The sequence below is a fragment of the Carassius auratus genome, chromosome 3 (genome assembly GCF_003368295.1).
Source record: "Carassius auratus strain Wakin chromosome 3, ASM336829v1, whole genome shotgun sequence".
Lineage (NCBI taxonomy): Eukaryota > Metazoa > Chordata > Actinopteri > Cypriniformes > Cyprinidae > Carassius > Carassius auratus.
In genome coordinates, this window is record NC_039245.1 from 20,237,697 (window position 1) to 20,250,886 (window position 13,190).

The 13,190-nt window shown below is 39.2% G+C and overlaps 1 protein-coding gene across 1 annotated transcript; it reads right to left on the bottom strand.

Moving 5' to 3' along the window:
* Nucleotides 1-2,938: 2,938 nt before the first annotated feature.
* LOC113050118 (fascin-like) lies at nucleotides 2,939-12,909 on the bottom strand. The gene is made up of 5 exons (XM_026212814.1): nucleotides 11,932-12,909; nucleotides 9,050-9,206; nucleotides 5,095-5,216; nucleotides 4,742-4,909; nucleotides 2,939-4,650 (listed from the first exon to the last, which is right to left on the bottom strand). Exons 1-5 carry the CDS (start codon nucleotides 12,752-12,754, stop codon nucleotides 4,445-4,447), a joined length of 1,476 nt encoding a protein of 491 aa, XP_026068599.1. The 5' UTR covers nucleotides 12,755-12,909; the 3' UTR covers nucleotides 2,939-4,444.
* Nucleotides 12,910-13,190: the final 281 nt, after the last annotated feature.

Sequence of the window (13,190 nt, forward strand, 5' to 3'; positions counted from 1 at the left end):
GAGCCCAAAATTGTTCTTCCCACTTCTGGAACACTCATTAAAAAAAGGTTTTAAAAGGGGAATTCTGGGTTCCCCAAAGTACCTTTCAGTGAACAGTTCTTAAAATAACTGCTTTGTCTTTGTGTTGAAGAAAATTTCAGTAATAACTGAATTCTTATTATGATAACTGAAAGGTTTTTTGGGGAACCAAAAATCCTGCTTCTATGCCGTTGTTGCAAAAAACTCCTTTTGGAACCTTGAATTTTAACAGTGACATTGGGGTTTGTAGATATGGATCAGGTCTCCCTGAAGACAGATTAAAATTCATCATCGTAATGATAATGTACAAATAATTTCCAGAGGGATGGTCAGTGTATCTAATACTCACCCTGAAGGAAAGTAATGTTAAGATTTCCTCCTTTTGATTTTTTTAAAGTACTGATGGTGTGAAGGGCTGGACTTACAGTCATGAGAGTATCATCACCCCCCGTGGCGATGTAGACGGTGGTCACACAGAATCAGTGATGGTCATGTGACTATGAAAACATTGTGACATGTGACTACTTTCTATACAAGTACATTGTTTTTGGCTACTGAGCTCTGAATAAACTCAGTGCCAGATGTTTTTGAATGACCGTTATTGCTCTCCTATTCTTATAGAATAACTAAGCTATAACTCATCATCTCACATTTGGGAAACTCGGGTGTTTCTTCAGCTTTTCTTCACACTGAATCGTCTTTGGATGAATTTCAAATATTTTGACATTTCTTTTCATCAAAGAATATTGGGAGAAAATGTTTTCACAAAAATATTAAGCAGCAAATCATTTTTTTTATTATTTTTTTTTTTTACCATTGATAAGAAATGTTTCTTGAATGACAAATCCACATATTCAAATGATTTCTGAATGATCATATGACACTGAAGACTGGAGTAATGCTGAAAATTCAGCTTTACCATCAGAGGAATAAACAATCGTTTTCTATTTGAACATACAAAAATGTAATTCAAAATGGTAATTCACAGTTTTACTGTTTTATTGAAATTTTTATCAATTAAATGCAGCTTAGGTGAGCATAAAAAACTTAAATCTTCAAAATATATTTTTGTGTTTAACACAAGAAAGAAATTCATACAGGTTTGGAGCAATATGAGGCTGAGTAAATGATAACAGAACTGTCAGTTTTGGGTGAACTGTCCTTTTAAGCTAACATTTCAGCTGTGATTAATGAGCTGGAATTACAAGAATAAGTCTTTGATTCCATATTTGATATGAATGCCCAATGTTGACATTTTTACACAAAACTGAATGTCGAAAATTTATATTGAAAATAAAAACTGAAACTTTGAAATGCAAAATAAGCATTTTCAAGCTAAAATGTTGTAAGATAAGTTCGAGTGACTACAGCAGTTTGAAATGTAAGTCATGGATAGAAGTCTTCTTTAAATATTAGCAGTGTACCTTGTGAGTAGGTCATGTTTCTTTCCATGCATATCACAAAAATGCAAATACATGGAAAACTTAGAAACCTCATGCATAATTAGAGAAATGTCCTGACATTTGTCACAATGCAAACATTGTTCTTTTCCCACCGATTGTTACTGTCACATCTGTGCAAAAGCTGTTTTTCTGCTCTGATGTGTGTATTCAAATGTTGTACACCGGTCTATCATATGAATCTGAATTCACCTTCTGTGATCTCAGCCTGCACGTCTCAATGAAAATAATGGCTAAAAGAAAAAAATCCCTGTCTGCCCACCTGAAAAACTGCAGTTCCAGCCCCACCATCAACCCCCACAGTAGAGCCCCTTCAAGTTACATGCTCCGAGTTACCATAGAAACAGTGGTCCTCCTGTCAGCCAGACCGGATCAGTTAACCCTTTCAGTCTCTTTTGCTTGAAAGCCAGAATGAAAAAGCTCATGGTGTGGTCTTCAATGCTCACGTTTAGGCTGTGTTTGTAATCTTATATTATATAACACTCATGAAGATTAATTAGTCTACCAGTCAATCTGGTGCATGCCTATCTATTAAACTTCAATAAACTTAAATTAGGTAATCAATTAGGTAAAAAGTTCAATAAACCTAATTTTCCATCTTAAAGAATATGATGCACACTCTTTATCTTTGGGATGGGTGTATATACACCGAAGGGGTCAGTCTACAGTAGCAAGTTATCAGATTATTGGAGTACATTTAACAAGAAAATCCAATTTGTACTTAAAAGAAAAATCATATTTCACTGTGGGACTTGCATTGTGGTATTTCTTTCTTTTTTTTTTTTTACATACTATGTGATCTGGGTAGTCATTTAAAAAAAAAATGTGTTAATTCTTTTTTCTATTCACATTGACTTGGCTTCTCTGAGGATCTATTGAGGATTTTGAATCTTTTTATAGCTTGCAGAAAAGAACACATGCTTTCAATTTGTATTTCTATCTGCATTTTAGATACTGAAGCTCTTCATTGTACACTATCCATTCATTTACAATTTTAGGCTTCTTTAACTTCAATAAACAATCTTTTTGTTGTTTTAATAACTCAGCAGATAGGGTCGACATCATTCTGCTGCTCCAGCAACAACAGAACAAAAGCCTCATTGATGAAGCGCCAAAAGTTAAAAAAAGAAAGATGGAGTAGCGGTCTCGAGAGAAAACAAATTCCTCTCATTGTGCTGCAGCAGGGTAAGCTTTCAAAATAAACTCGGAGAGCTGTAGTCATACTTCACCGAACTCTGCTCAAGCTTGTGACAGTTAGCTATGACAGTTGTATTATGTGTATGTGTGTATGGACAGGTTGATGACTAATTTGGCTAAATACTTTTACTACTACTACTACTAGTACTACTAAACCATATCACTTCACTAGAGGGAACGTGATTGCTTTGACACTTCAAGAGAACCAACATTTTTAATGTTTGTTTTCACAACACCAGAAAAAGAAAAAAAAACACTGACAGTTTCATATTCAAACCATATTTATTTCTGGATTTCATTTGTACCCATGGCACATGAGGAAACATAACAATACTATCAAAACAATATAAAAAGACATCTGTAAAGACTTTACAAAGTATAATGTGGAATGTCTTTCCCCCCATGATGACCTTTTAAGACACAGTCATTATCATTCACTTAGAATGATCCTCATCATGTGAAATGATCGCTCTTAAAATGTTTTTTTTTAAAGTTCTTACTGCGTTCAGCTCAGAGTGGCTCTGTTAGTTTGATGCACACCTGAAAGGTAATTAAGACCCAGTTTAACCTCAGGTTTAAATCTTCAATCAATCTGGTGTTTGGTGTTAATGTCTTCATTATGTACTGTAATGTGTATGAAGGAATAAGGTTTATGATAATGTCTGTGCCTTCAACATAAAAACAAAAAAACAACACTCTATATGTTAGGTGACTTTTTTTAGACACCTTTCCAGATTAGACCACTGCACAAGTCCAGTGAACCCAGACCCACCATTCCTTTGAGATTTGTCAGGTTTAAGAAGGAAAAGTGGTTTAATTCAGCATAAATACTTTGTTGAACCTGCAACAACATACCTCACGTCGGTATCTTCACACGCACAGCTACAGCACACAACGTAACGATTAACATCACTTTCGAGTTGCAGAAAACGTTTACCATTTTAATATCCATATTTATTTTTTTCCGCCCATTCGCAATTCCAGGCGTAACCCTAATTTTAAAACTAGGGACTGTATGATACAAATCCAGTTCTTTAGGTTTTTCCTCTTTTTAAACATTAACATTTTTTTTCTAATGACGCAGACAGTGGGGCATTAAACAATCAAAGCCAAACTTAAACAAGAAAACAAAACAGTGTAGTTCACCACTAGTTTCAGTGTTCTGAGAGCTTCCTTCATAACTCTGTCAAGTCTATGAAAAGAAAAAATAAAACAACATTCATACATTTACCTGTAAATATTGCCTAAGTCCTCAGATCATGAGGGTATGTACATATAACTGGCAATACAGCGGGAGGCATTACATCAATGGCTCACAGTCACAAGGTTTTCTTTAACGTTTCGCTATGTGTTAATATTAAGAGTGTGAGGCTCATACAGGACTGTGCAAAGACTAGGAAGAAGGATCACACTACAATCTGGTCAAAATCAAGATCCTGTGGTCGATCTTCCAGAGAGCCAACTGACTTGAATGCAAGTCAATTATTACGACAGATTTAGAGATGACATTAGATGTGCTTAACCACACAAAACAAATATGGATGCCAGTTAAGTCCCAGTTTTGGCCAGTCGTCGTCAGTGAACACTGGTAATACTGTGGCACACAACCTCTGAAGTATTTAGACAGAATAGAGTAAACATGACTAGAAGTATGACCCTCCACCTGTTAGCCTGTGTGCTCACTCGTATTCAAAAACCATATTCAAAATGGATAACAGAAAGGGGAAAAAAAATGGAAAGCAAAAGCCACAGTGGTTACTTAAGTTCTTTTAGTACTCCCACATAGTGGAGGTGTCCAGATCATCGGCGTTGGCCTTCAGAACACCTGCGTGATCGCCCTTCAGATACTTCCCCTCAGTTGACTTGATGGCCACTTTGTTGTAGTCACAAAACTCGAGGAAGAAGTCCACCGGGGTGTCGCTACTGCTGAGCACGTTCGATTCACTGCCCACCATCCAGTATTTCCCAGTGGAGTCTGAGAAGGGATTCAAGGTATCAAGAAAAGTCTTATGTGAAAATTTCCTTTTCAGCAAGAAACTAAAAATATTAATAAAGTGTAAACAAACCTCGCAAGCTATAGGCTCCATCTCTAAACTCCAACCCGAAGACATCATATGAGGAGCGGTTGGAGTCCAGGGTGCCGGTTACCTTCCTGCAGCCAATGAAGCCATGCTCCCCTCTCAGCACAATGAGGGGCCTATTGATGAGCTTCATCAGGAACTCCTCAGTCTCTCCTGAAAAAGCAGTTTTTCAGAACTGAGCCACAATAGCCAAGCGGGAATATGATTGCACTATTGAAATGCTCCACTCAACATGACCACAGATTGAGGGGCAATCTACCATCAAGTTTATTAATCACAGCAGGGTTTCCAAACAAAAGGTTGAAACAGCGGAAATGGTGTATAAGCCCACACCCCACCTGCCGTGTCAATCGTGGCAGCCAGCTGTCCGTTCTTTTTGGCAGCCACATATTTTCCATTGTTGGCACGCAGGGTTATCTTCTTCCCACGCCACTCAATGTCAAAGTGGCAGTTAGCAGACCTGGTCGAAGAAATGATACATGTACAATTACACATTATAATTTTGTTAATAATGTTACAAAAGATTTTTATTTCAAATGAACACTGTTCTTTTCAAATAATCCAAAAACAAAACCGTTTTCAACGCTGATAAAGGTTTCTTGAGCAGCAGAGAAGGATTTCTGAAGGATCATGAGCCACTAAAAACTAAAATAACAGCTGCTGAAAATTCAGTGATGTCATTACTGGAATTAAGTTACATGTTAAAATATATTAAAATAGAAAACCGCCATTTTAAATCAGGGTATATGCAGGAATCCTGAAATTAATTTAATTACATTTTTGAAGAACTGGCGATGGACAGGTGCAGCCAACGACAGCCTTGTCGCTAGCACGGTGCACATGAGACTTGACAGCATTGATGCCCATCGAGGCTACACCAATTTTTGTATATTTGTTTACATTATGTACAGTAAGCATCCATTTCTCTTCGTTTTTTAACCATAACGAATTTTTTTTTAAAAGAACGGTTGTGTTTTAAATGCTATGCTGAAAACCAAAATTAAAATTAGAACTGTATACACAAAATGCTGCCCAAAAAAGTTAAATATTGACTTTTTCAGAGTTTTGATTATGAATTGTGCACCTTCAACAAACATTGAAATTTTTTTTTACAAATGAATATACATTTTTAAAAAAAAATCAATTTTACAAGTTTTCTTTGGTCAAATTAGAAGTAGGCTAATTCTTCCACAAGAGCCGTCTCTGGAACAATGCAGAGACCTAATACATTACTTAAAAAATTAATTAAAAATATTTATAATTATTAAATATTGGGGTTCAATTTGGTCATACTTTTGTGTGCTATTTGGGTCATGGTATCTGAGAGGACCATGCATGGTCACTTAAAGCACGTTCAGTGGGAGCACTACACACAAGGCTTTAATATACGGGGTAAATGTATAAATGTAACAAATATAAAATAATAATTTCTCCTACTTTTCCAGATACAGGTTTGCCCGGTTCCTGAATCAAATTACTGAGGTTGCTTCTGAAATATGTGAGGGTGCTCTAGCCTTAATGCACATCTCTTGACAGTTTTGCCCGGTCCATTTTTATGGTTATCACTACCATTGCAATGAGGTCACTGGTCCTTTTATTAGCCTCATTAAAAACAACACCTATTCAAATTCTGAATGGATTATAGCCAAGAAAGCATGCAAAGACTAGACCTAATCACTAAAAAGTGTCACTCATTTCAGTTTATCGCTATCTCCAAATGTCCATTATAATCTATGAAGCTCTACACTACACAGTGATTTTCTTATTTGAATCATGTTATAGTTTTTTTTGTTATATTGAGAGACTGCCAAGCATGTAGCACTGTGGCGTTTTGAGCAGTGAATGGATTCGAACATAAACACCTCTGCTTAGCCGTTCAAGAAATCAACAGAAATGTCAGTGATTGACCAATGCTACAAAAACAAGCTGAAAATAGAAACCTTTAAAGCTCTCCAGAGAGTAAGCACAAATACACACTGGGGCGTCTGGAAAATAGGTTTCATCATTATACATTTCTATAGCTACAAGTAAGGTGCTCTTGCTTTCATTTCATTCCCTCTAGCACTCCCGTAGAACTGGTCCTGGATACATTTAAATGCAAAGAAATATGTATTTCATACATGTTTTTAGGCATGAACAATACATGATCATAAAAATATTTAAGTCAAGGGTTTTCATCAAGGCTTAGGTTACTGGTAGCCACGTTAGTACCGCGAGAGGGTGCTTGGGGCATCTGTATGGAGACGGTAAAAACAAAACAAAAACAAAAACTACAAACTAAATTAGCATTTTTATAAATGAAAAAACAAGCTTATATAATTTTAGATTTTTACTGAAATACAGATTTTGTAATATATTCTATTCATCAGTCTTTGAACCAATGAAGAAAAAAAGCATTTTCTGGATTTTATTTCTGGGTTAAAAAGTGAAAACGACCCCTTTAAAAACTTAAACCTCAAACTTTTGAACAGCAGTGTAAACATGTCTTCGATTAAACTGAATGTAGTCGGTCTGTTCTCAAAAGGTCAAAAGGGTATTTAATTTGATTATTGATCAAAATGTGCTAATTCTGATGTTGAAGAAAACTGGTTTAGGGTTATTGGAGCTAATTTTCGGTCTTAAAATGTTTAACTCAACACAAAGCATGTAAGATGCCTTTTACAATCCAAAGCCGCGTTTCCACCGCAGGAACTTTACCCAGGAACTAGGGACTTGGTCCGGTACTTGGTGTGTTTCCACCGCAGGAACCAGGAACTAAATAAAAGTTCCGGGTAAAAAAATGCCCCCCAGAAAGTCCCTGCTGGCGAGGTGGTACTTTTTTAAAGTTCAGGAACTTTCGGGGGCGGGACTTTGGCGCTAAACATCCTGATTGGTTGAGTTCACGCAGCATTGGTTGAGTTCAACCACCATTTATTCGGATCAACATTTTCAAAATATTACTGTTATTGTGTCATGAAATGTAATTTTAAAAGTATTTCAGGCGAGAATGTAGTTGTTTAAAACTCAAATCTGTTGTTTATTTATAAAGACAGCGCCTATTTAAAAATTTGTTTCGCCGATCTCGTAGACGGTGAGCTCCACACGATCAGGGAGAGCTCAGTGATCATCTATCCGCCCAGAGGCAGCCTCACCTTGGATAGACCTTCTGATATGTGCCGCTGGCTCTGATGTGTCTTTAGTGGTTAAACATAACATATAATTCAGCTGCGGGGCAAATCTAACAGGTTTTCTTTGGTCTGTGTTCAATTTATCTATATGTTAAAATGAAAATAAAAAAGGCAAGTCTATATAATATTTCGTTTCATTGTAATGGATGTATATAACGTTACACATATCCCTGAACTAAGTACATTTCTGCAGCTGTTATTATGTTTAAATGAAAACGAAAGGAGGCAGTGGTATTTTATATCCTATTTCGTTTTATTGTAAATATACTGAGGGGAAAATAACAGTAGCCAAAGCCATCTGAGTTCACGCAGCATTGGTTGAGTTCAACCACCATTTATTTGGATCATTTTCAAATATTACTGTTATTGTGTCATGAAATGTAATTTTAAAAGTATTTCAGGCGAGAATGTAGTTGTTTAAAACGCAAATCTATGGTTTATTTATAAAGACCGTGCCTATTTAAAAAATGTGTTTCGCCGATCTCTGCGACGGTGAGCTCCACTCGATCAGCGAGAGCTCAGTCCTCATGTATCCGCCGAGATGCAGCCTCAAATCGGCTAGACCTTCTGATATGTGCCGCTGGCTCTGATGTGTCTTTAGTGGTTAAACATAACATATAATTCAGCTGCGGGGTAAATCTAACAGGTTTTCTTTGGTCTGTATTCAATTTATCTATATGTTAAAATGAAAATAAAAAAGGCAAATTTATATAATATTTCGTTTCATTGTAATGGCTGCATATACACATATCCCTGAACTAAGTACATTTCTGCAGCTGTTATTATGCTTAAATGAAAACCAAAGGAGGCAGTGGTATTTTATATCCCATTTCGTTTTATTGTAAATAGGAAAATTGCAGTAGCCAAGACGAGCTGACTGAAGTTATCAAGTACGCTGCTGTTTATAGATTTACCGGACTTGCGTCGTCGCGGACATCACACTCCTGAGTCGAATGCACAAAGTCTGAACTAACTACCGAGGATGCACGTCCAAAATCAGCGTACTTTTATTAAATTAATATTGTACACAGCAGTACATCTAAAGAAATCTAAAGAATGCTAGTATGAAAATACTGACAATACTTCGCCATCTTCATTATGGCATGTTACTGTGAATTACACTCACTTAGTCGAGGCAGTGCACTGAAGGCCACCATTAGCTGTGAGGGTCCAGTATTTGCCAGTGCAGGTCCTGAAGGCACACTTCTTTGTGTCTTTACTGATTTCCATCTGGAAAGTCTCCTGGTCACCTTCTTCATCCTGGTTGGCAGAGAGGTCCATGCCTGTCAAACACAAAAACACAGCATTCTGTAAACCACACTATAAAAAACACCAAACACCTGGCTTCCATCAGCATGAGCTCACAACACATCTTAGATCTGGATCAGCCATGCTGAGGGAGCAGAGAGCCAGGCAGTTTTAGGATGCTGATCTTTGAGATTACTTGACTAAAGAGTGTTGAATGCCATGGACTATCACTCTGGCAATTGCTTTGTGTGTGTGGTGTGTGTGGTGCGTGTGTGTGTGTGTGTGTGTGAGAGAGAGAGCGAGAGAGAGAGAGAGAGGCAGAGTTAATCCCCTTAAGAATTTTGGACTGTCATATATGCCAGGATGCTTAGTGGAAGGCTTCAGGACAACAACAGTCAATGCATCCGGTTTGTAGTTTAGATTCATGGAGCTCAATGAAAGACCAGACCATCAGTCCTCTACTGCAGGAAATCTAATTAAACTCCATTGTGTGCATTTAGAAACACAGTCATCAGATAAATCTAGCGTTATGGTCTAAACTTCTTTGGAGAGGAAAACAGACAGGTTTTTGAGAGGAAATATTAAAGCTACATTAAGACAAACATCTAGAAGATGAAGTTACAGCTATAATTGTATTAACATCGACTCCAAGAATGAATTGTTTGGTGAAATCAAGAATCTCTTGGAATACACATGATCAAACACGTCATCTGTATTTTTAATCTGCAATTCACCGTGATTGCTTTCATGTTCCAGTTTCACAAAGCTCATAATACAGCTACACGAAATTGCGTATTAGTACCGGCACGGCCTGGCCTCTGGAAAGCAGACCGAGTTTCGCCAAAAAAAAGCGTGCCGGAATGGGGAAGGACAATAAGTGACCAAGATGAGAAACACATGCCTGCAAATGGAAGATCTGCAATTGAGAATGACTAAGAAACCCGGAGACTTGCTCTAAATCAGTCTCGGGGAAGACGCGGGGGTGGGGTGGGGTGGGGATCAATCATTCTAGGGAGGTATGTAACCTCACCCGGCATTTAAATGGTTTGGGAGGATCTTTTAAGCCACCAACAGACACACCCCCAACCCCCAGCTCTCGACAGGCTGACTGCGAATTGTCGATCAATCCACACGACAACTGCAGGGCTTATATTCCCAAGTGAAAAGCCTTTAACCTTGGCAGCAAAACATTGTAGGGACTTACATTTAAAATGTTTTAAGTCAATAGCGTCAAACACTCAAACGAGCTCATCGGTCAACAGAGTCAACCAGCTGTTATCATATAGCAGGACAGACAAACAGTTAAAGTGAATACAAAATAAAAATGCAAGACACTGTTGGGAAACCATTTTTGCGTTTATGCAATGACAAACATCTGATTTCCTTGCCACAAAGTAAGGAAGAGCAGACAAGCAAGCAGGGAGACTCTTCGTCTTTTTACTCAGATGCATTTAAGCGGGAGTACATCAGTGTTTTTGTATGTGTGTTGTAATGGCTAAACTTATGCATAGCGAGGCTCCATTGTTCTGTGTGCTGGGCTGCCTAAAGACTCTCAGCAGTTGGGCTGCATGGTGAGCTGGGGCCCAGAGCACGCTGTCTTTGTTCTCTTTCAACCCTCAACACACGCCTGAAATCTCGGCCCCTCACAAATTCTCTAAAAGGAACATGACACAAACAATGAACCTTATTCCTCTAAGGATTGTATCCCTGAAGGCAAATATTTGAACTAGGCAAGCATGAGCACTGGTGGGGTCTGGATGCAGGATGAATCACATGTGATTCGGATGTTGTGCATCATAATGAAGTCCAGATTGCTGTAAGCAAATCACATGAACTGCTTTTTGAGGACAGATGAAATCTTGCACTACCACAAGTCTAAATTAATCATAAACATAAAATCAGCAAAGTCTAAGAAACAATGGCAGAACAGAAGAGCCAATCATGACCTGAAGAAACCACGTGTCTCTTGGCACAGGCCCAACACACCAGCACTGTACTGTCTCATTTAGCAATACTGGTAAACCAGAGCTGGGATTGCAAAGCAAATCCCAGACATCCTTTCTTAATAGTGCCATTTAGGTCTTTCAATTTATTTGTTTCAATTTAGCAGTTATTAAAACATAGCAGATCATCTCATTTCATTTTTAGCAGTAATAGGCTAGTGGAGTTGTAATTGTGATGCTTAAAAAGCACAATATTTCACCAGTCCACTATATAATTTGATGATATAAATATCAGTCTTGCAGTCTCAGGTCAATTCTTCTGAGCGTTTACAGTAATGATTGCCTTCACTCTCAACTTAATTACAGTACAATGACCTCTCCAAAATACAGGCGTTTTGAAATTTACAGAAGAATGATTGTGCAAAACTCCAGACAAGGGCTTGAATACTGATTTCATTCTCAGCTAACAGGTTTCTATTGTGACAATAACCAGAGTACTGTAACCCACAGGGAGACATCAGACAGAAAACTGGAAGCAAAATGGAGCCTCACTTGGATGCACGACCAGACTAATCATTAAAAATTATACTTCCAGGAAACATCTGCGAATAGACCAAATTTCAGGATCAAAGTAAAGCATGTGGCTTTCCCCCCCATACCCCTGTGCTCTGCCCATTTCCACACAACCACAAGAAAATAAAAAGAGCTGAATATCTATAATTAAGAAAGAGCTGTATAATTATGGAGGACTGATGTAGGCTAACATTGCATAGATGAACACATTATAAGTAACTGAAAATAAAGCAGCATCATTTACCTTGCCTGGTGGACACATTCCTGTCATTGCCAGCGGTGAGGACCACTTGAGGGTGGCTCTGCTCCAGAACAAAAAGCTCGTCTTTGCCAACCTTCGAGCTCTTGCCGGACTTCATGGTTCCACTGGGACCAGAGGGAGCCAGGTACTTCCCAGTGCAGTCTCTGAAGGCAACCTTCCCGGACCTGAACTCCAGCGTGTACCCCGTGTTCTTGTCAGGTTTTTGGGACAGGCTTCCGTCGTTCTTCAGGAACCGGTTGTCAGACGTCTGTAAGTGGTACCTCTGGTCCTGGAAGACCAAGGTAATGAGGGAATCCACGCCCCAGGGAACATCTCGGTCAATGGCGATCTCGCTCTGCTCGGATCTCAGGTGCGCGTATCTTTTCCTAGTGAGGCTGAAGATGTTGACCTGGGGGTGCATGGCAATGTGCACGCTCCATTTCTCTGCGATGGAGATGGTCTGCGCGAAGCAGGTGATTCTGTCCTCGGTGCCGCCCAGGTAGCGCTTGTGAGGCTCAGACTGCAGCGACCAGCGCCCATCATCATGTGCAGTGATCACGAACCGACAGTCCTCGCTCGGGGTCTCGCTGTCACCCGTCACGTTGCCGTCTTTGTCAGCCGCGATGTATCTCCCCAGATGGCTCTTCAGGTAGAACGTGCTCGAGTCGTCGCCGTTCTGCTCCAAGGTCCAGATCTGTTTCTTCTTCATGCTGGTGGCTGATGCGTTGATCTTGAAGCCGAACGTTTCAGCCGTGAGGTATTTGTTCCCACAGTTGATCAATCCGAATTGGATTTTGAGCATGTCGCTGGTTCCGTTTGCAGTCATGATTCTTCTAGGCCTTGCTGGAATGGGTTCTGCTGGTGCCCTGTGGATGATGTTGACGGGTCTCTTTGTTTGAAGGAGCGAGCGTGCGCGCGCCTCTCTCTCTCTGCAGCCTCACAGCGCGAGCGCACGGACACAGCTGGAGCTTTTATACAGATGAGATGAGTGATGTCACGCGCCTGTCCCGCCTTCCGTCAGCACACTCACACATCCCAAAATGAGTTGGGAAACACAGAATTTGATAATATTCCCCTTAGTGAAAGAGTTTAACGAACTAGCCTACCGCTTTTCCAAATACACTGAGCTATTGGGTAAAATAGACGTGAGCATCCTCACGCGTTTGAGAGATGCCGAACTCTCGCGTGCACTTGAAAGAATTCCGAAAACTGACTCACACTGGCCTAAGTTGTTCCAAACCTGTCCAAACCACAATCGATTG